Genomic DNA, 21,379 nt, shown 5'->3' with positions numbered 1-21,379 from the left:
GATTATCTTCAAGAACACCATCGAAATCGGTGAAGTATGTTGCAGACTTCAAAAGACGGTTGATAAGGACTTCACAATTGGATCTCTAGCACATTTTAACCATGCAACATAACATTGTGTTCTATCTGTGCCAAAACTCATTTCCCATTTCTATCAAATTTCTTCAAGCCCTTCCAAATAAATCCTTCAACGCCCTTTAAATTATGCAGCTCTTTGGTCAGATGTTGTGAATTTAGACAATCCATTAATTGAAAATCCAATAAGCCCTGATCAAGAGAATGTCAATGCTGATTTCATTTGTCTCAATCGTTTATTAATGTGTAAGCAATAAATTAAGATTAGATACCTCAACCTGTAAATTTACTTAATTATACATTCATCATGAATGATTACATGATTAACAAATTGAAACTGTAACAATGCAACATGTTTTAAAAACTCATGTCTCCTTCGCAAAAAATTGCAATAGAGGCCGGTTAAGTACCGAGATTCGTGTTTAGAGAAAGATTAAGTGTAATATTTACAATAAGACAAAGAGCTTCATCCTGAAGACTCAACAGTCCAAGTATACATAAATAAAAACTATAGCATAAAAAAACCATTACAATACTAGTAGAAGAAATGGTGGTACTGGTATTGTTTAGCATTGTTATTGAACAATTAAAGAGAAAAGGAAAGATAAGGTTTTAATTATTAAAAGGGAAGTTTCGTAGGGAATCTTGGGCTTTGTCGGATGGTGCAGATGTTAGGATTATCTTTGAGCAAAAGTCTACGCATATACGACGTAGACAGAATCAAAAGAAAAAAAAAAAAAAAAAAAATCCCATTTTTGTTGTTGATTTTCAACTTCATTCCTTGGTGATTCTCAAATCTCAAGCTATAATTTACTATTCCTTTCTTTCCTGCCGTCTAACATAATTAAAGTACTAACGATGAAACAAAAGTAGTGATAAGGTAGGTAAGTAGGTGGGTAAGATGAAGAGTTGGTTACATTACGAAATCAGTTGGATGGATCCTTGACGGAAGAGTCTGGAGTCGGGTTAGCCTTAGTCATACTCATCCCATTTCCGTTGTTGTCTCCTTCTGACGGGATAAGGGCATGATGATTTATGTCATGGTGGTGGTTGCCGTTGTTGTTGATGTCATGGTGGTTGCCGTTGTTGATGTGAGGCCGAGGTGGAGGCAGAGGAGTCCTGGAGAGCGATGTTGCTGTGGAAATGGCTGTAGCTAAAGAGATGGGCATGAGACACAGCCCTTTCCCTTGCAGATACTGCATGGCTGAACCCATGTCTTCCTCCATCAACTTTGCCACCTGATGTTCCGTTATTGTCATGCTGTCGTTTGTTGACGTTGGCTGGTTTCCGTTGCTGTTCCGCCCTACTCCTCCCTGTTCCATAACCCACATTAAGTACCAGTATCCAATTATATAACATGACATTTTCACTATTAAAATACATGGAATACTGACTTGTTATTAACAATATTGTACACCGTTTACTAGTAACCAAGTTATGACTTTCACAATAATCATCCAAAAAGATTTAAAGGTTAGGGAATCTGCAAAAAGATTAGTAGTACTAAGAACTAAACCTTTTTCTTTTTATACTTTTACGAGTAAGAAAATTTCTACCACAATAACAAAAGCTGTTTGGAAAAGTCCTAGCACCAATATGTTAAAAGAAAAAGGGCCAAAAAAATAATGTAAAGAATAGTAAAGCAGCAAATTGAAAAAGCTCAACAAGGTTTTGGTACCTCAGAGGCTGCAACCAGTGGAGCTACAGCAGCTGCACCGCCTAATCTGCTCATGCTTAGTACCTGAGGCCACCATATTAGTGTCCAACCAAAGTCACACACCAAAATAATATTAGCGTATGATGATGAAATTCACTCGTAACAAACATTTTGATAGGGCAATTTCTAAATACTTCGAGTATTAACTTGATAATCAATTACCTAGACTGTCATTTTACTTCAGAAATTAGCCATCTAAATATCAACTTGTTTTATAACTTAGATATGTTACATAGTATTAGATTCACAATTTTTTTCATGTAAAACTGCAAATAAATGCAAATTCTAAATCTCCATTGACATGTTAAATATATGTATGGACTTTACAGAGTAATGATGAGATCAAAGATTAGAAGGCAGCGAAAAACCATGATCCAAAAACTAAGTCTGATATTAAGCTTATTAGATTTTGTTCTATAAAAAAAAATGAATAAATTTAAGTTCAATAAATAAGCCAGTTTGCGAGATGATGACAGAAAGCGAGAGGGAGAGAGAGGACCTTGACTTGGAGCTGGAGAAACTTGACATAGTCGATGATCTCATCAAGCATAGAGGCCTTGTCAGTCTGCCATTCCATAAAAAATCCCAGAATTCAGTATAATATTTACAAGAATGTAACTAATTTTATAGAAAATAATATCACTTCTTTGTTTTAGATCATGTTTACATAAAAAAGAATCACGAGTCAGAGGTCCAAATTTAAGATGTCTCCAACACATATGCAGACTTAGCTTAATGTAATCACAAGAATCAGATCGATGTCTCATCTCTTATTCCCTAACCATTAAATGCAGTGACTGTAATCAATCCGTAATCGTACACTACATAATTAATAATGATAATTTTTGTTAATAACTTATGGTAGTTGCAACTCCAACACCCTATTACTAGTAATAATATATACTAGTCATAATAGTCAGACGACCTCATGGGTCATGCAGAAGCAGTGCTCCATTTCTGTGCACATATCCAACAGCAACAGCAGTTTTTAAAATATAAAACCGACCTTAACAACATCGTGCTTAGGAGTTGGACATAGCCATTTACTACCCCTTTCCGCTAAGGAATATACCTCTCCCGATGATCAATGGTCAATCATGAATTATGAATGAGAATCTCTTTATCCCCCACGGCCTAACCCCCTCATCACGTCTTGTCACACTACTCACTACCAACATGATTCATCGGCCATTTCCACACTTTCGGTACTTGTAAGGAGTAACCATCTAGATACGTTTGTTGAACAAATCTTTAGCTTAACTTAGTCCGTCCTTAAATTTTTTTTTTTAAATAAGAACACCAGTCCACCATGTAGGTAGATTGGGCCAATGGAAGAGGCAAATAATGATAAGGCGGTCTTATACAAATGTTTTTCTACTTATTTTGTTAGAAACTAATAAAATTACTCTCACTTCACCATCATATATGGTAATGTAACTAATGTTATATATACTTGGTGTTACAATTTTATTTATTTATTCAGTAAATATGGTAGTGCTGCTAACATTAAATCGAACAATTTAGGTAATAGACTGAGGAGGTTACCTTGTTTGCATTCGGAACCAGTTCTTGTAAACCTTTCATTCTCTCTGCAATTCTCTCTCTCCGAAGCTGCATTGCAATGAATGCCAACCTTAATCAACATTAACAAAACAAAAACGCGTACTTCGTACTAAATAATTGACATAAATGAAATGTAGTCAGTCAAAGCAAAAGTTCAAACCTACTCCGTATACACCTAAATCATACAAGTATATGCTAAACTAATGTTGTGAATTTCCATGACAAAATCACATGTCGTTAATTGCAATTATCCCAATTAAATGTTTACTACTATTTCAAAAATAGCCCTAGCTACATGTGTAATACTTATACAAGTTTAACAAAAATAGATTAGTAATTTTTTTTTAAAAAAGGGTGCATACTCTTTCAGCAATGCTATGCGGGTCGGTGGCCTGGCCTCTGCGAGCCCTAACCCTCTGCCTTTGAGGAGCGCCAGCACCACTACTCCCTCCTGTCGATGCGCTCGCTGGCGGTGCTTGATTCATTCCTCCTCCCTGTCCTCCAAAGTTCTGTCCGCCGCTCATATTTCCACCCTACATTAATCATTTACGAACCATTAGATTTGATTCAAGGAAAATTTTTAAAATCTTCAAGAAGAAAAGCATCGTTTTTTTTAATAAAAATAATGAGACCTGAGGAGGAGGAGGTGGAGGAGGGTGAAAATGCTGCTGATTGGGAGGCGGAGGCTGCGCATTAACATGAAGAGATCCAACAAAACCATTGTACAATCCTTGAACTGATGCTTCTGCTCCAACCTAATAATTAATACAATACTTTCATCATTCATTTTAATTGAACTGGTCATTTAATAATACACACAAATTACTATTAATAAATAATGTACTCCCTCCGTTTCATATTGTTCCATCTTTTCTGCGATGAAATTGGTTAAAGTAAGAAGAACAGTATGAAACGGAGGAATCGGTAATAAAATGAGAAAGAATAATACATACCTGAGATTTGAATGAAGAAGGATCAACAGAATCAGTATTACCAAGGGTCAAAGGCATAGGCAACATCCCAGGTGGAGCAGCATCAGCAGGCGACCTACGAGACAACAGAAACTGCTGCTGATGCTGCAGAAGCAATGATTTGGCTGTCATCTGCTGCTGATGTTGTTGCTGCCTGAGTTTCGATACCAAAGACGCCTCGTCGAAAGGGTATCGATGATGATCATCCGGGGGAGAATGCGAATCCCCGGGTTTAAGAGAAAGATTGGAATTAGAATTGTTGGGATTATGATTATTAGAAGAGGGAGAAGGAAGGTCATGATGTGGGGTTGGAGGCCAAGAACAGTTAGGAATAGTTGACAGCATCTGATCCAAGAAATCGTCGTTTTGAGATTCTTGATACTGTTGTTGTGATTGAGACTCACCGTTTTGTTGTTGTTGTAAATCATCTAAGTTTACTTCACACTCAGAATGCTGCATTCCTCCTGCTCCTTCCATTTTGTATTAATCTTTCTCTCTTTCTCTTTCTTCTGCTGTGTTATTTTTCTGATTCCAATTCTCTCTCTTCTTCTTCTGAATTTGAATTAATGTGTTACAGAAATTAACTGTTTAAATATGAGTTTAGGAATTCTATTTTGACTTGCCCAATAATACCCTCAACAACTTCTCATTTTATATTCTCTTTTAGAATAACAAATTCAATTTTTAATTTTTTTTTGAATTTGAAAAAAAAAATGGAAAAGAAAGAAGAGTGAGTTGAGAAACAGCATACCGGCCCACGTTTCCTTCTATTATGCAGGTTGTTATCTTTTCACTTGCAAATATGGGGGAATTTTTTTTTTTTTTATTTTCAAAAAGGTGTAGTTTATCTACATTTCTTCTCTAAGATTATAAAGTGTTAAAAATGGATGACATTGAGTAGTGTCACTAGTGTGAGTACCCACGGTCTAGCATTTGTTCTAGTAACTACTAATGGTCATTTGGATGAATAAACAATGAATGAAGCTAATTCAGAAATGTAATTCGACAAATTTTAGACTATTGATAAAGACTGATAGGTTAAAAAAAAAAAAGTTACAAGTTCAATTTACAAATATAACATGTTTATTTCAAGTTGAATAAACTTAAGTATTCAATAGTTAACTTATATTCTAAATTTGTTTTTCACCAAAAAAAACATATTCCAAATTTGTATATTATTCCCTCTGTTTTCAAATATTAGCTCCATTTTTTATTTTCGACCGTTTTTAAATACTTGCTCCATTTACTTATTTGGAAACCTTATACAATATTTAATTCATTTCCCTCAACTAATGGACCCAACATAAATTATATTTTATTAATTTCATATTCTCTCACCTCTAATTCTCTCAACTACTTTTGCTTTTTACAATTTTTATTCTTTCATCTATCTCACTAACTCCATATTTTATTACTTTCTCCAATTTCTCTTAAAACTCTGCGCATGGAGAAATGGAGCAAGTATTTAAAAACAAAGGGAGTATAAAAAATTTACATATTTATACTAAGGGGGAGTCTTTTTTGGAGGGTTCTTTTTTTTTTTGGCAAAATTATTAATTTATATACAAATTTCATTATTTACTTATTTATTTATAGATTGACTATTAACTTACATTTTTTTTTTTGAACAAATATGGAGACTTACATTTATATAGAGACTTCTACAAGTATATTTCAATTATTACTCCGTATTAATTTTAAGAAAGCAAGCATGACTAGGACATTATCTAATTTTGTGTAAAAGATACTACTTGTATGCATTAATGGGTGTTGTAGACTTAAAAGACTTTGAGCTTTCTTTATCAACTTTTTTTTTTGACGAGATTCTTTATCAACCTTAAGTGAGCCTTGATGCCTTAATTTTTTGATAACAAATTCTAAAAATAAAATGAACCTATCTATCCAATACGTAAAAAAAAAAAAAAAAAAAAAAAAAAAAAAAAAAAAAAAAAAGGGTAGCATTTCACTATCATTGCACAAGTAAGATTAAAGGACTAAACGAGCATCCTGAGTTGATACACGATTGAAAACTTGTAAAAGGAACAAATATAAAGTTATACAATAACATATAACGATAAGGAATATCCTTTGCATCAGCATTTCAATTTGAAGGTAGTAAAAGGCAGATTGCAAATTAGGTCCGTCTCTAACTAGGCCCAATAAGGCCATCATTTGAGGCCCATCTCAACTTGGTTTTTGATACCCCACTTTTCTGTTTTTGGAAACAGACTCCTCCTAGTGTTAGGGTATTACATGGTATATCAAGATGTCCTAGAATCTAAGTCCAATTATCGTCTAAAGGTCCAAGAGCTCCACCTAGCAAAGGTATGTCTGAGACCTCCGCCTTGACGCCTGAGAGCTAGGCCTGCAAAACAGAAAGTGTTAGCTGCCCCGGGGGTGTGACCTGCGAAAGCCCCTCCGATGCTTAAGTTAGCGAATGTACTTTCTAGTGAGAGAAAGTAGAGAGAGAATTAGGAAAAAAACCCTCTCATTAATGAATGATGAGCTATTTATAGATGTTTTTTCAGGTGGCAAAGCTGTACTTAGTTGGACAGATTAGGGGTAAATCTGTACTTTGCAACGATTAATGATGGGCTGGATCATGGAGAGGTATTTTCCTCATTTCAGGTCACTGGGCTTAGAACAATGGACTTGGCCCAAACATTTAGCCCCACGCGTGATATGTGAACGAGATCGCATGAAGTTCGGATGTCACGCAGAATGAGTGAAATTGAGGCTGAGAGGTTGTCATGTGAGTCGAAATAGCTTTTTAGGCATAGCCGAGGGCTAAAACGAGCCCCAAACGACTTGTAAGGGCGAATACCAGCCCCAAGCAATGCATAAGAGGCGTTTTAGTTGCATTAGCTGAGTTATTTTGAGAAATTGTCTGAGAGCTAAGCCTAATAATGGATTGACGGCTTACAAACAATTGAGAGCTTTTTTCTTTTTGTATAATCTTCTGAGGGTTGAGTCCCATATATGTTGCTGAAGGCATGATTTATTTGAACTTCGACTAAGCTTGTATTAAGAAGTAATTGATGATAGTTGAATGTTAAATTAGCTTGTAATTATTATTAGTGACATCCTAGGCTCAAGTAACACTTGAGCCCATCTGAGCCAGGGTTTTGAGGGGATCACCTTTCCTCTCCTTTCAATATATGAATTCCCCCCTCACTTTCCTTTGCTTCACATTCTCATTTGCCTCAAAGAAATTCTCAAAATTTTCTCCAATTCTCTCCAAAATTCTTGAGAGTTTGAGTGTTCAAGAGTCACATCGCTCGGATTCGTCAAAGTTCATCAAGATCTTCAAGAGGTATGTGAAAGATTTCCAACTTTTGATTCGTTTTTTGGTATATCTGAAAGCTTGAATTTTGTTTGTGAATTTCGAATTTCTATCCAGCCGAGAGATATGTATATGTATATATTCTTATTATTATGTATTTATTTATTTATTTTGGGAAGCATATGCTGAGCGCTCAGCTTTCTTGAGCTATACCTGCGCGTCAGTCCGAGGGCTCGGCTATGGCTGAGGGGTTGTGTTAGGCGAAAGACTCTTGTTGGCTGGAGGTCGAGGTGCTGAAGGTCTCGTGTGCCCTGCTTCAGGATATACCGAGCGTGCCTTTCTCTAGACTGAGCGCTCGGGTGTTTAAGGGAGTGTGAGGGAGATATGTCAAGAGCTTGTTGGGCCGAGAAATTGACTAGATTCGCCTCGAGAGTGGGCAATGAATGCCAAGAGGTGAGCGTACCAGCCCCATGGCCGAGGGATGTGCATTATTGCCGAGGGGCTGGGTTTGTGAGGCTGAGCGAAGAGTATTTTAAGTGCTGAAAACTGGAGGTGTGGTAATTGCCGAAGGCCTTATCTTTATTGAGAATTGACCTAAGAGACAGCCGAGAGCCTGGGGGTGGCATAGTAAAAGAGTGGTCGGGAGCCTGGGGGTTGGATAGATCCGAAGGCTTCGGCAGCTTAGCTGAATTTTTGCTTTATTTTGAGGATCCCTAGCTCTCGGATTTGAATCCGAAACCAAAATTATACATCTTTATTTTATGGTTGTTGAAAACCGTAGGCTTGTAGAAATCCGAGAGCTTAGCACTTTAGTGAGAAACCCAAAAGACCTCTCTTTTTGCTTTGGATGAAGACTAGGCATTACGTGATAGAATTTCTTTATTTTTTGTTGAGAAATATCGAGGGAGTATGTAGAGCCGAGAGCCCCGGGGTAAGAATGGATGAGAACTTCGGCATGGCGGCCAAGAGCTTGGGGTTTCCATGATGAGGGGGTAGCAGGCCTATTGAGGTCTTGTGTGGGATCGATGACGGCACGCCTAGCTCTTGGCGTAGGATTGAATTTTTCTATTTTATTTTATTTTATGTGACATGCCGAGGGCATAGAAGTAGTGCCGAGAGGGTAGCCTCGCGAGTCGAGTGCTAGGGGTGTGCAACAGGCTTAGCGCTCGGCATGCTCGGTAATGGGCCTGCGAGTTTTGCCTTTTGCCGCGAGCTCGACCTTTGCATCGTGCTGGTGCCACGGGCTTTGTGTGCCTTGCTTCAAGGTATGCCGAGCTCTCGGGATTTGCCTTGCACTTTTTAAAATTGTCGTTGGCTTAGGGGCCGCATTACCAAATGAGTTTAGTAGGTAGGCCGAGCGGTTGGACTTAAAACGCCGAGGGTAGGTAGGTGTAGGCTATACAGCGGGCCGGCTTATGCCGAGGGCATGATCGACTGCCAAGGGCCTAGTGCTCGGATGCCGCGAGTCACTTGTTCACTGAGGGGTAAACCCACTACCTAAGCGCTTGGGGTAGTGTAGACACCTTATTGTGTCTCCCCAAAAACCAAACCCAGTGATGAGTACCTTTCACATATTTGATTATCGAGTTAGGTGAAAAGTTGAAAAGTCTCGTAAAGTTCCCTTAAGCCTTGACCATTTCTAACCTTTCCCTAAATGTTTTAAACCAAAATCATTTATTTCGTGCCTTTAAAGCCAAAATCATTCATTTCGTTTCCTCTTTATAAAAACGTCCAAACCAGTTTATTTTGGTCCATAATCCTGGTCGAATTATTGTTTAGTTGGATGAGGCTTGAAAAGAGTTTTCCAACGATATATTATAAGCCCAAATCCGAGTTATAATGAAGAAGTTATGGCCAAAATATTGAACCGAGCCCAAACCGAGCCTTACCTGCGACCCAATGACCATGTGGAGGGTCCATTAACCTTAACCTCATTCCTAAACCAATTAGGATTTATTATTAGCTTCTAGAATCCTCTAGAAGGTTCTAATTTATTCTGTTTTTGAAAAGATAAAGATTTAAGAATTTTATATCGGATAAAACACTTGTTTTTCAATAATTTTAATTCTGATAAAATTAGAATACGTACGGAAATTCGATTAACCCAATTTGATTGGAAGTTGGATTCCGTACGGATTCTATCTTCTAAAAGTATCGCTGAGCAATAGAAATATCGCTCTGCGATAAGCCTATCGCGCAGCGATAAATTTGTCGCATCGCGATAGAAACCTGTTTTACTCCGAGTCGGATTCTGACTCATTTCTGATCTTCGACCCTCATTTTTTCTTATAAATAGAGGTTATTTCACCCCGTTTTCAATCATCGACAAGCTTGAGCACCAATAGTCATCATCTAATCCCCTCTCTAAGCTAAAAGCTTTTCTCTCTATCTCTTTCTTTCTTAGCCTAGCCTAAACATATCCCAACACCTTCTTGATATCTGATAGGGCCGTAAAAATATAATATTTATATCTATTAAACTCTTGATTTTATATTGGTATTTGATTAATTAAAGGTATATTACGTAATTTTCTTATTTAGACACGAGTGACTACTATTTATTCTTATTGTCTGTAGGAAGAAGATTATGGTAGCAAAATACATTTGACCATTGCTCGGATCAAAAGAAGCATAGCTCACAAGACTGAAGTAAGTTACATATATTAAGTCCAATGATGTTTGAGTGCAAATTGCCACGTGGGCCTTGAGGTACACCAACATGTCACTCAGCCAACACAAATAAAAAAGCAGCAGTGAAGAGTTCATCTCAATACTCTTGTGGGTATCAAATATCAGCGTAGAGAAGAAAAAGATAAAAAAAATCAGATAATTATTGGAGCGAAATACTCGGAGCTACGGAGAGGAATCAGAAACGAATTTTCTTATCTTTCGGTTTTGGGAGTTCCGTATTTTTGGGGGGGCAGCGAATTGAGCGGAAAAAAAGACCAGAAAATTGTTACAAAAGTTTCTGGGTTGAAAAGAATAATGGTGAAGACGAAGTGGCGGCAACATTATTGATATAATTGGAGTATTGTTCGTGGCTTTCTTCCAATCTCCATTGTAGTATTGGTAAATGGAATTCAATGTTTGACTTAAAGTTCTTTGCATGTTGAATTTCAATTAGTAGCATTCTGGTTCAGTAAGGTTATACAATTTATTAGTTATTTTTGTTTTTGTTATTTCATTGTTTTACTAGATTAGGTGGTTTAGAGTAATTTTATTTAGATTTAGTTGAATAATTTTATTGGTGGTTTCAGTTTAATTGTTATTCTCTTATTTTAGAACTATGATTTATATAATTGTCGTTGTTATTATTTCAGTTTTGAGTATGTCAGGCTAGATTTAATACGGGTACGGAGATATATTATACATTGGATTATTGTTGCGAGAATAAGATGGGTAATTTGATAGTATAATGTTTATTTCTTGATTGGTTTGATAATATGTTTTATTAGTATGAATTACCAGATTATATTTTAGACCGGCCATCTTTAGTATAATTTGTTAGTTTAATTGCTAGAGTATTATCTTGTGATTCGTAATTGTCCGGTTAGTACTCCTTAGTAGCACTTAGGTGTTTAATAGGTGACTGAAACTTGTCCGATGCTTATGATTATCAGCTCTTTAAGTTGCACAAACCCGAGCTTGGGAGATTTGTGGCTTAAGTTAGCTACTTCCTAGTTATTAATGCTGCTAATTAATCGAGTCTAGAGAGCTTGTTCTAGATTGTTAGTTAGTTAGACAATACTCCAAGAGCTTGTTCGGTTTATTTGCAATTAAGGAAAGTGTTGAATGTTTGTTTGTGTTCATCGGCTAACATTGAGATAAGAACATAATTTTTATAATACGATGATCAATAAATACTCCAATGCTATAATATGTCTCCCGATCCCTATTTCGTCATTCTTGATTTTTAATATTTATTCGTACTGTTAATTTTACATCTCCGTACTTAGCTTATTTTCAAATCCGTAGTTTTTTTTATTTTAGATCGTAATAGTCATTGTTCAAAACAGGGGTTTCTAACTTACACAAGCTATAATTTAATAAACCAATTCTATGTGGGATCGACCCTAGCTTACCCTACTACATTTTAGGAGGTTGGCGTTAGGTTTATTTTTGGTAGACACGCGACAGTCGTACCAATATCATACACCATACTTCCTTCACGAGATTCGAATACTCCAAGCCAATCTCGTAGTTGCCTTCGACCTCGACGTGAAAGGTTGATAATTTTGAGGGTTTGGTCCCTAATCTATATTTCAATTATTATTTGATTTATTTGTTTTGATTTAATCTTTCTTGAAATTACTAACGTGTGTATTGTTTTGATAGAAAGAGGTACGAGGCATCAAAGTGAGTAGATCTACTATCCTTATTCCTCGCTTTTGATATAGAAATCATGCTAGAATATTATTTTAATTCCCAGTATCATGATTTCTAGTATCATGTTTAGGGTGTTAACTAATATTTCTAATATCATGTTTCTAGTATCATGTTTAGGCTAAAGCTTTGATCTTTATTATTAGTGACAGCTAGGGTTTGTTATCAATATGTTTAGTATCATGCCTAGGATCTTGCTATTAATCATGTTTTGATGATGATTGTCATGTCAATAATTATTATATATTGCTTGATTATTTATTATTTATTGTTATTGCTTGATCACGCCCTTTCTTGCAGGTTTAAAGGGAATTTGTAATTAAAATCACGCCTAATAAGATAATTAATAATTTGATTTAGGCTTAATATGATTTTAATTCAAGTTATGCATTAATAATCAACCAACATAGATTAAATAGGTTTAGGGCTAACTTGTTGGATGTATGTTGATCGAAAAACGCACATGAATATCATAAGAATTAAGTAGAGGCCGATTTAGGGCGGGGTCAATTTCTTATAGGTTGGATTCGTACTATCATCCCCGAATATTCAGTCATGGTTTCGGACTACTATGGAGTTAGCGATCTCCGTGATCGTGAATGGGGTGTAACCTTCACACCCGTGAACGGTTTACAAGTTCCTAAAACTTGTTGGCGACTCTTTTATCTTTAGCTTCTTTCCCTTTGGACACCACCATGCTTAAATGTATGATCACAGTGGGGCTCAAGGTTGATATGTGAAACATTCCCTGCAGGTAGTCATGCCTAAGGGGTGTGAGGCATAAGGGACGCGCTGTGGGCAGCTTAGGCCGAGAGAGCTGAGGGGGTTGATATGCGAGCAGGCCGAGAGATTCCTAGCTCAGATGATGAGAGCTTTGGTTGGGCCTCTTGGCCGAGCGCTTGGCCGATATGCTAAAGCCAATGTTGAGATTCTTGAAATGCTATGTAATTTCTAGCGGCCATTTTATTGTTTGAGCACTGGGCTTGAGTATTTAGTTTCCTTCTCTTATAATGCCGGGAGCTGAACGTTTTTATTTTTTGTTATTGTGGCATAGCTGGTGGGCCAAGAGGTGCACTGACCCTTCCGATAGCTCGGCTTGACTGAGAATTATATATGAAATTGATATCCGCTAGGCTTGACTCTTGAGGTTTTTCTAACACTTTGAATTGTTTGACATTGTAGGAGAACTTCGCTCCGGGGAGCACTTGACTTGCTGCAAAGAAGTCTTCTGGCCTCTTTGACCACTTGGTGAGCATTCAACACTTAGTTTTTTCAACTTTTAAGTATCATATCTTCATGTTTAGTAATTATTTGCTATTTTTCTTTGTATGCTTGAATATTCCTCAGTTGCGCTATTGATGATGCTTAGGCTTAGAGGTACGTCTGTTTTGCTTTTCTATGTACATTAGAACATCCTTTGGGTAATCTTGAGTTGAGCTGTTGTAGACACCTGATTATGTCTCCCTAAAAACCAAACTCAGTGATGAGTACCTTTCACGTATTTGATTATCGAGTTAGGTGAATAGTTGAAGAGTCTCATGAATTCCTCATAAGCCTTAACCATTTCTAACCTTTTCTAAAATGTTTTAATCCAAAATCATTCATTTCGTGTCCTTAAAATCGTTCATTTCGTGTCCAACTTATAAAATCATCCTAACCAGATTATTTTGTTCCATAATCTCGGTCTAATTATTATGTATTTGGGTGGGGATTGAAAAGAGTTTTCCAACGATATATTATAAGCCCAAATCCGACTTATAATGAAGAAGCTATGGCCAAAATACTAAACTAAGCCCGAATAAAGCCTTACCTACGACCCAATGATCATGTGGAGGGTCCATTTACCTTAACCTCATTCCTAAACCAATTAGGATTTATTGTGAGCTTCTAGAATCCTCTAGAAGGTTCTAATTTATCCTGTTTTCGAAAAGATAAAGATTTAAGAATTTTACATCGGATAAAACATCTGTTTTTCAATGATCCTAATCCCGGTCAAATTAGAATACATACTGAAGTTTGATTAACCCAATTCGATTGGAAATCGGATTCCGTACAAATCCTATCTTTCTAAAACCATCGCTGAGTGACAGCACTATCGCGCCGCGACAAGGCAGTCGTACCGCGATGGACCTATCGCGTCGCGATGAGAAGCGTTTTACTCTGATTCGGATTCTGACTCTTTTCTGATCCTTCGACCCTCTTTTTTCCTTATAAATAGAGGTCGTTTCACCCCGTTTTCAATCACCAACAATCATCATCTAATACCCTCTCTAATACTTTATCTCTCTTGATTCTTTTCTAAGCCTTAGCCTAAACACATCCTTGATACTTCCCCAAGCAAACACCATAACTCCCTTATGAGCTTTAAATACTCCTAGCCAATCTCGAAGTTGCCTTCGACCTCGACGTGAACAGTTGATAGTTCTGAGGGTTTGGCCCCAAATCTATATTTCAATTCTTATTTGATTTCATCTTTCTTGAAGTTTACTAACGTGTATTGTTTTGATAGAAATAGATACGAGGCATCAAAGTAAGTAATTTGATTACTTAATTGTTCTTTTGATAGAAATCATGCTTAGAATATTATATTAATTCCTAGTATCATGTTAGGATGTTGATTTTGATTCCTAGTATCATGTTTAGGGTGTTAACTAATATTTCTTATATCATGTCGATTTCTAGTATCATGTTTAGGCCAAAACTTTGATCTTTATTATTAGTGACATGTTAGGGTTTGTTATTAATCCGTTTAGTATCATGCCTAGAATCTTGCTAATCATTAATAATGTTTTGATGATGTTTTGATTATGATGATGATTGTTGTGTCAATTATTACATTGTTTGATTATTCATGATTGACTGTAATTGCTTGATCACGCCCCTTCTTGCAGGTTTAAAGGGAATTTGTATTTGAAATCACGCCCAATAAGATAATTAATAATTTGTTATAGGAAAATATGATTTTAATTCAAGTGATCGCCAATAATAGATTTAATTATGCATTAATAATCAACCAACGTAGATTAAATATGCTTGGGATTAACTCGATGTATGTATGTTGATCGGAAAGCGCACATGAATATCACAAGAATGAAGTAGAGGCCGATTTAGGGCAGGTTCAATCTCCTTTAGGTTGGATTCGTACCATCATCCTCGAATATCCAGTTATGGTTCCGGACCACTATGGAGTTAGCGATCTCCGTGATCGTGAATAGGGTGTAACCTTCACACCCGTGAACGGTTTACAAGTTCCTAAAACTTATTGGCGACTCTTTTATCTCTAACTTCCTTTCCTTTGGACGCCACCATGCCTAAAAGCATGATCATAGTGGGGCTACAGTTTTTGGCGACCTTGCTGGGAAGGATTTCTAATTTTAATTCCTAAAATTTATTTTGGCAATTGATTTAGAATGAGTGGATGAGACTTGAAAGATTCTAGATATTCATTATGCGTAATTTTAATTAACATTGTGGCATAAGCATAAAAAGGTTCGCATTGAAAAGACCATCCGTAATGCGTAAAAAAATAGGATTTTTACACGTAGGAAAAGATGGAAATATCTTTCACAACTAAAATCAAATAAACATTGCGAAAAACCGGAAAAAAATATCGAATTCCAGAATTGTCGCGACGCGCTGGAATTGTCGCGAGACGACAGAAACTGTCACCATACGACAGCTTTATCGCGCCGTCGTTGCACGATAGTCTCTGTTTTCTCGCGTTGAGTTCTCGCGACATTGCCAGTTTTTAGCTTTTGTGTTTTGACCGGTTCTAATACTATTTTGACGATTTTACTTCCCGATTGAGTTTTTCTAACTTTTCTTAGCCCATATGTGTTCTACATATGGTCTTATCCCCTGGAAACTCACGCTCCATCCACCCTAATGAACGCTCTGTCCAACAATGGGTGCATCCGAGTTTGTGAATTCACCAAATCATGGAAGCAAGTTTAACTTGCGGGGTCCTATCCATCGTGTCAACCCTTCTAAAGTAAGGCTTCCGCGCAATGTATCCGGACTCATAACCATGGACCCTCTTTGACACCATAATCCTAGCCTTTAGAGAACTAGAGCCATGGTTAGGTTGCAAACCCATTGCATCATGTTGTGATTATTTGACTACTTGTGCATCTCTTACTTGTGTATTCTTACTTGTGATTAAACTAACTTTTTTGTGTTGACTTGTGGAGTGGAGAATGCCTCAAGACCATAGCGGCCAACCTAGGGCTATCTCAATTATTAAGTATAGCTAGGCTAGCATCTTTCCCCAAACATTAGAACAAATTTGTCATTACATATAGCTTAGCGAACCGGAATGCCCTAGGCCAGGGATCGAGTGCTTTGAATGCGTGTTGGCTATGCTAATATTATAAAATTAATTGCAGAAATAAACTAAGTAAAGATTGCAAAAAAGTAAAGGGCGAACATCCTCAGCTGAGGGAGTTTTTCATTATATTAACATAAAGCAAAAAAGTATTACAATGATGCACTATTAAAAAATTGATCTCCTCGTATCGGTTCTTATTGCCTCTAGGACATCATTGTAAGAGAAAGACATGCTTAAGCATAAAATCTACGTAGGTTATCTGCATTCCATGGCCGAGGGAGGTCCTTGTCATTAGGAGTCTGTAAGCGGAAGGTCACTGGGCGAATGACTTCTTTTATCTTGTAAGGCCCACCTAATTTGGGCTCAACTTTCCCAATGCTGGGGGGGGGGGGGGTTGCTAGCAGCTTCACATTTTTTGAGCACCCAATCTCCCTCAGCTAAGGGTTTAGCCTTGACTCTATTGTTGTAGTAACGAGTGACCCTCTGCTTATATTCTATAGAGCGAAGCAAAGCATCTCCTTTTATCTCTGGGAGTAGGTCCAAGGCCAAGGGCTTCAATTCATCATTTTAGGCATAGTCATAAAAGGTGACTTTGGGGGAATGGGATCCAACTTCCAGTGGAAGCACAACATCGCTACCATATACTAAGGCAAATGGAGTATTCCCCGTAGCCTCCTTGGTAGTGGTACGAATGGACCACAAGATCTCGGGTAGTTCATCAACCAAGAACCTTTCGTACCTTCGAGCATTGTCTTTAGCCCCTTCAAGATAGTTTTATTAGTTGCCTCTGCTTGCCAATTTGTTTGAGATCGGCATACAGCTGAAAACATTGTTTAAATTCCAAATCGCCCACAATATTCTCTGGTTAACTTGCTGTTGAATTGACGACCATTGTATGAGATTAAGATTTGGGGTACCCCCAAAGCGAGTGATAATATTTCTCCGTATGAACTTCTGAAATTGCTTGTCAGTGATTGTTGCCACAGGCTCCACCTCAACCCACTTAGTAAAATAATCGACAACCACTATTAGAAACTTCCTTTGTCCCGAGGCCACGAGAAAGGGTCCTAGGATATCCATGCCCCACCGGTCAAAGGGTAGGACCGATTGGATGCTTGCGAGGGCGTTGGCTGGGATTTGGGGGATGTTAGCAAACATTTGCCATCTATCACGTTTTTTTACATGTTTCATGGCATCGTGCCTTAGGGTTGGCCAATAAAACCCGGCCCTTAGCGCTTTTCCTGTTACGGTTCTTCTGCCTTGATGGCTGTTGCATGTTCCTTCATGAATTTCTTTGAGAATGTAATTTCCCTCCTCTGGAGTGATACATTTGAGCAACGAGTGAGTGAAGGATTTCTTGTAAAGGATCCCATCATGCAGTATGAACCACTCGACTCTCTTTTTGATTGTCTGATAGCTGGGGTGTCAGGTGGCAATTTTCCCTTTAAGAAAAGAATGATCTGGTCCATCCAAGTATCCCCTCTATCAATTTCATGATGGCGGGCTCATGGATACTTGGTTTTTCTAAGACCTCTCACATAGTTGTTCGAGGGGACGTTCCCTCGGCTGAGCTTGCTAGACGAGCAAGAGCATCAGCTTGCTGATTCTCTGAGCGGGGAATATGCTTTATCTCAAGACTTTCAAACGTCTTTGCAAGCTTCTCAGCCTTTTCAAAATAGGCCTTCATATTTTCTTCTTTCACTTGAAATTCTTTTGTCATCTGTCCCGCAATGAGCTGAGAGTTTGAGCATACTTGAACTGACTTGATCTTCATGAATTGACACAAATTTACCCCCAAGATAAGAGCTTCGTATTCAGCTTCATTATTGAATGCATGGAAAGCGAACTTAATTGCATATTCAAATTTCTCTTCTTCCGGGGAGGTGATGACTAGCCAGCTCCACTCCTGGCCTTACTAGACGACCAATCAACGAAAAGATTTTAGGGGGTTGAGGTGTCCATTGGAGTAGGCTGGTGAGCACATTCGGCTATAAAATCGGCTAAGGCTTGGGCTTTATAACTTTGCAGGGTTCAAATTCAATAACGAAGTCTACTAGCTGGTCTGACCAATCTGTTATCCGAGATGAGTGATTCTTACTCTATAGTACTTTTTTGATTGGCTGGCTGGTGAGCACTTTTGGGTGTACTTGAAAGTATGGCTTCAACTTCCTGCTAGCCATCATTAAAGCGTACACCACCTTCTCGATGAGAGTGTATCTCATCTCAGCCCCCCTTATGGCATGACTGACAAAATAGATGGGAATTTGGCCTTCTTCCCTCTCGGCAACAAGGACAACACTTAGGGCATAATCAGATATGGCTAAGTACACAAACAATGTCTCCCCGGGTAGGGGGCTAACAAGCTTCGGGATATTCATTAAGTCCTCTTTCAATTGCTGGAAGGCTTTCTCAGCCTCCTCATCCCACATGAACTTAGGCCGCTTTAGGGCCTTGAAAAAGAATAAGCTTTTGTCAGCTAAGCGAGATAGAAACCGTCCAAGCGTAGCTAAGCAACCTGTGAGGCGTTGTACTTCTTTCACATTCCGGGGGGATTCCACGTCAAGGATTGCTTGAATTTTGTCCGGGTTGGAATCAATGCCACGTTGATCCACCATAAAGCCGAGGCAATCCCCCCCTTGAACCTCGAAGACACATTTGCTGGAGTTGAGTTTCATTTTATATTTTCTAAGGGTGGTGAATGTCTCCTATAGGTCTGCAATGTGATCTGAGCTTTCTTTGCTTTTAACAATCATGTTATCAACATAAGCTTTAATGTTTCGGCCTAGCTGTCCTTCAAAGATCTTGTTCATCAAGCGTTGGTATGTAGCCCCAGCGTTTTTTAGGCTAAAGGGCATGACATTATAGCAGTACACCCCTGGCTTGTGATGAAAGATGTGTGGGCTTGATCTTTCTTGGACATGGGAATTTGATGATACCCGACATTGACATCCATAAAACTCAGGAGAGCGTGACCGGTGTTCGAATCCACCAACCTATCAATCTTTGGCAGAGGGTGATCATCTTTTGGGCAGGGTTTATTCAGGTCTGTAAAATCCACACACATACGCCAAGAGCCATTTGGCTTTTTTACAAGCACAATATTGGATAACCACTCAGTGAATAGGCATTCTCGAATGAAACCCGCTTCGAGAAGCTTTTTGACCTCTGGTGCTGCTGCTTGATTTCTCTCCAGCCCGACATGCCTTAGCTTTTCCTTGACTAGCTTGTAGCCTTCCTTGATGTTCAACTCATGTGTCATGACTTCGGGGTATATGCCCGACATCTCGTCTGCTATAAAAGCAAAGACATCTTCAAATTCTCTAAGTGTTTCAATGATTTCTACCCTGAGCTGAGTGTCTAAGTTCTTTCCCACTCTTACAGCCCGAGCGGGCATCTCTCAAGGGTGTGCTTTCATCTTCTTCAATAGGCTTAGGCCTTTTATACTGCTTGGGGTTCTCTATAACACCCCCAAATCTTCTAGAGATGGACTTAGGCGTATTACTGTCGCGTGATTACGCAAAGGCTACTCAAAATACTTAACTCAATACAAACTTGCAGCGGAAAACTCAACTCTTCATTTATTAATACTTATAAACCATTGTCATGAGTACTCAAAAATAGAAACAAAGACCAACATTCCTAACTAGGTGAAGAATATCCCGGGACTCCCAAATGCTCATTTATTGACTCCCCCTGAAAATAATCAACACTGCTAACCATTAAAGTAAATAGGGCGAACCAAAATAAATAGGAAATATGGATTAGCAAAATATGCTAAGTACGATAAGTGCAAGATAAGTAAACTCAATTTATTTGCAAACATGCTTTTAAAACCAATCATGAAATTCCAATAATTAATTCAATAACTCACACCTCATAATTCAAAACCAATTCTCAAAATTCTCAAAACAATTCCAAAAACTCAATAATAATTTGAATAATAATTCAAGTAATAAAAACCAATTCCTTTTTAAAAACCCAATTTCTCTCCTGAGTGTGCACACCCCCCAAGCTAGTATCTTAATATTGAAAGGCTATTCTTGAGAAAAGACTAGGTCATACAAAGTCCAAAGTCTTCAATGAATTCGCATAGTGAGATTAATATATAATCATGCTTGTAAAGATTTTAATAAATAATTCAATAATTCTCATGAAATTCCTCTTTTGAATAAAATCAAACTTTATAATCGAATAACTCAAAAACCCTTTTGGATTTAATTTAACAAGCTTTTAAAATCAAACCTTTCTAAAAACTCTTCAAATCAATCCAACATACTGTTAAAAAAACCAAATTCCTTTAAACATAATAAATAATTTTAAACCATTCAAAACAAGATAGAAATCCATTCTCTAAACATATTTATTAAAACATGAATTCTCAAGGTTAATATAAATCATAATTCAAAACAATTTAATTAAAATCACACAAACATGCTTATTCATTCAACAATTTCGACGATATCTAGCCACCTGAATGTACCTAAATTCCGAATCTCAATCAACACTTCGCACTTTCAAAGTTCAATCACGAATACACCTTCCAATTAAGATAACCATAAGGTTGTCACAACGTCCTTTGACATAAACTCAAATTTAATGTGCATGGACTACAAAATTCTTTTAAAAAAAATAATACTTTAGTATAAAATTATAGCTTTGAAATAGGTATTTATATTTTAGAAAACTAACCATGAATAAAATAAAGGAATAGGATTAAAAAGAATTGAATTTGCGTTGAAAAGAATAGGCAGAACTTGCAGAGGCTATAACTCCTTCCATATAACTATTGGGTGATTCTTGAGCCTAACCACAAGGATTTTTCGAGAGGAACAACTTTATGTGAAATAGAAAAACCCCAAAACCGGCCAGAAGTTCCCGAAAATTGGCTCCAAAGATATACGGGCTGATTTTCTTTTAGAAAAAAGGAAAAGAAAAGTAGGAAAAGGTTAAGGGAAAAGAAGAGTAAGAGAGAAGAAGAGAATTGAGTATTGGTGTGAAGAATATGAGAGGTACGAGGGGGTATTTATAAGCTCATGAATGAAAGAATTAAGGTAAAATTTTG

At 37.5% G+C, this 21,379-nt stretch overlaps 1 protein-coding gene across 1 annotated transcript; it reads right to left on the bottom strand.

Moving 5' to 3' along the window:
* Positions 1–347: 347 nt before the first annotated feature.
* On the bottom strand, positions 348–5,748 carry LOC110711653 (transcription factor APG-like). The gene is made up of 7 exons (XM_021890073.1): positions 4,308–5,748; positions 3,987–4,109; positions 3,717–3,887; positions 3,337–3,402; positions 2,291–2,356; positions 1,753–1,815; positions 348–1,387 (listed from the first exon to the last, which is right to left on the bottom strand). The coding sequence occupies exons 1-7, from the start codon at positions 4,800–4,802 to the stop codon at positions 1,001–1,003; spliced, it is 1,371 nt and encodes a 456-aa protein (XP_021745765.1). The 5' UTR covers positions 4,803–5,748; the 3' UTR covers positions 348–1,000.
* Positions 5,749–21,379: the final 15,631 nt, after the last annotated feature.

Source organism: Chenopodium quinoa, unplaced genomic scaffold (assembly GCF_001683475.1).
Source record: "Chenopodium quinoa cultivar QQ74 unplaced genomic scaffold, ASM168347v1, whole genome shotgun sequence".
Lineage (NCBI taxonomy): Eukaryota > Viridiplantae > Streptophyta > Magnoliopsida > Caryophyllales > Amaranthaceae > Chenopodium > Chenopodium quinoa.
Note: the sequence above shows the minus strand (reverse complement) of the source record. Positions and strands in the feature narration are given on the sequence as shown.

Coding starts and splice junctions, on each gene's coding strand:
- LOC110711653 (XM_021890073.1), bottom strand. CDS start 4,802: ATGGAAGGAGCAGGAGGAATGCAGCATTCTGAGTGTGAAGTAAACTTA. Junction 2,357..3,336: donor TGGTTCCGAATGCAAACAAG/GTAACCTCCTCA, acceptor ATGGAATGGCAG/ACTGACAAGGCCTCTATGCT. Junction 1,388..1,752: donor CACTGGTTGCAGCCTCTGAG/GTACCAAAACCT, acceptor GTTATGGAACAG/GGAGGAGTAGGGCGGAACAG.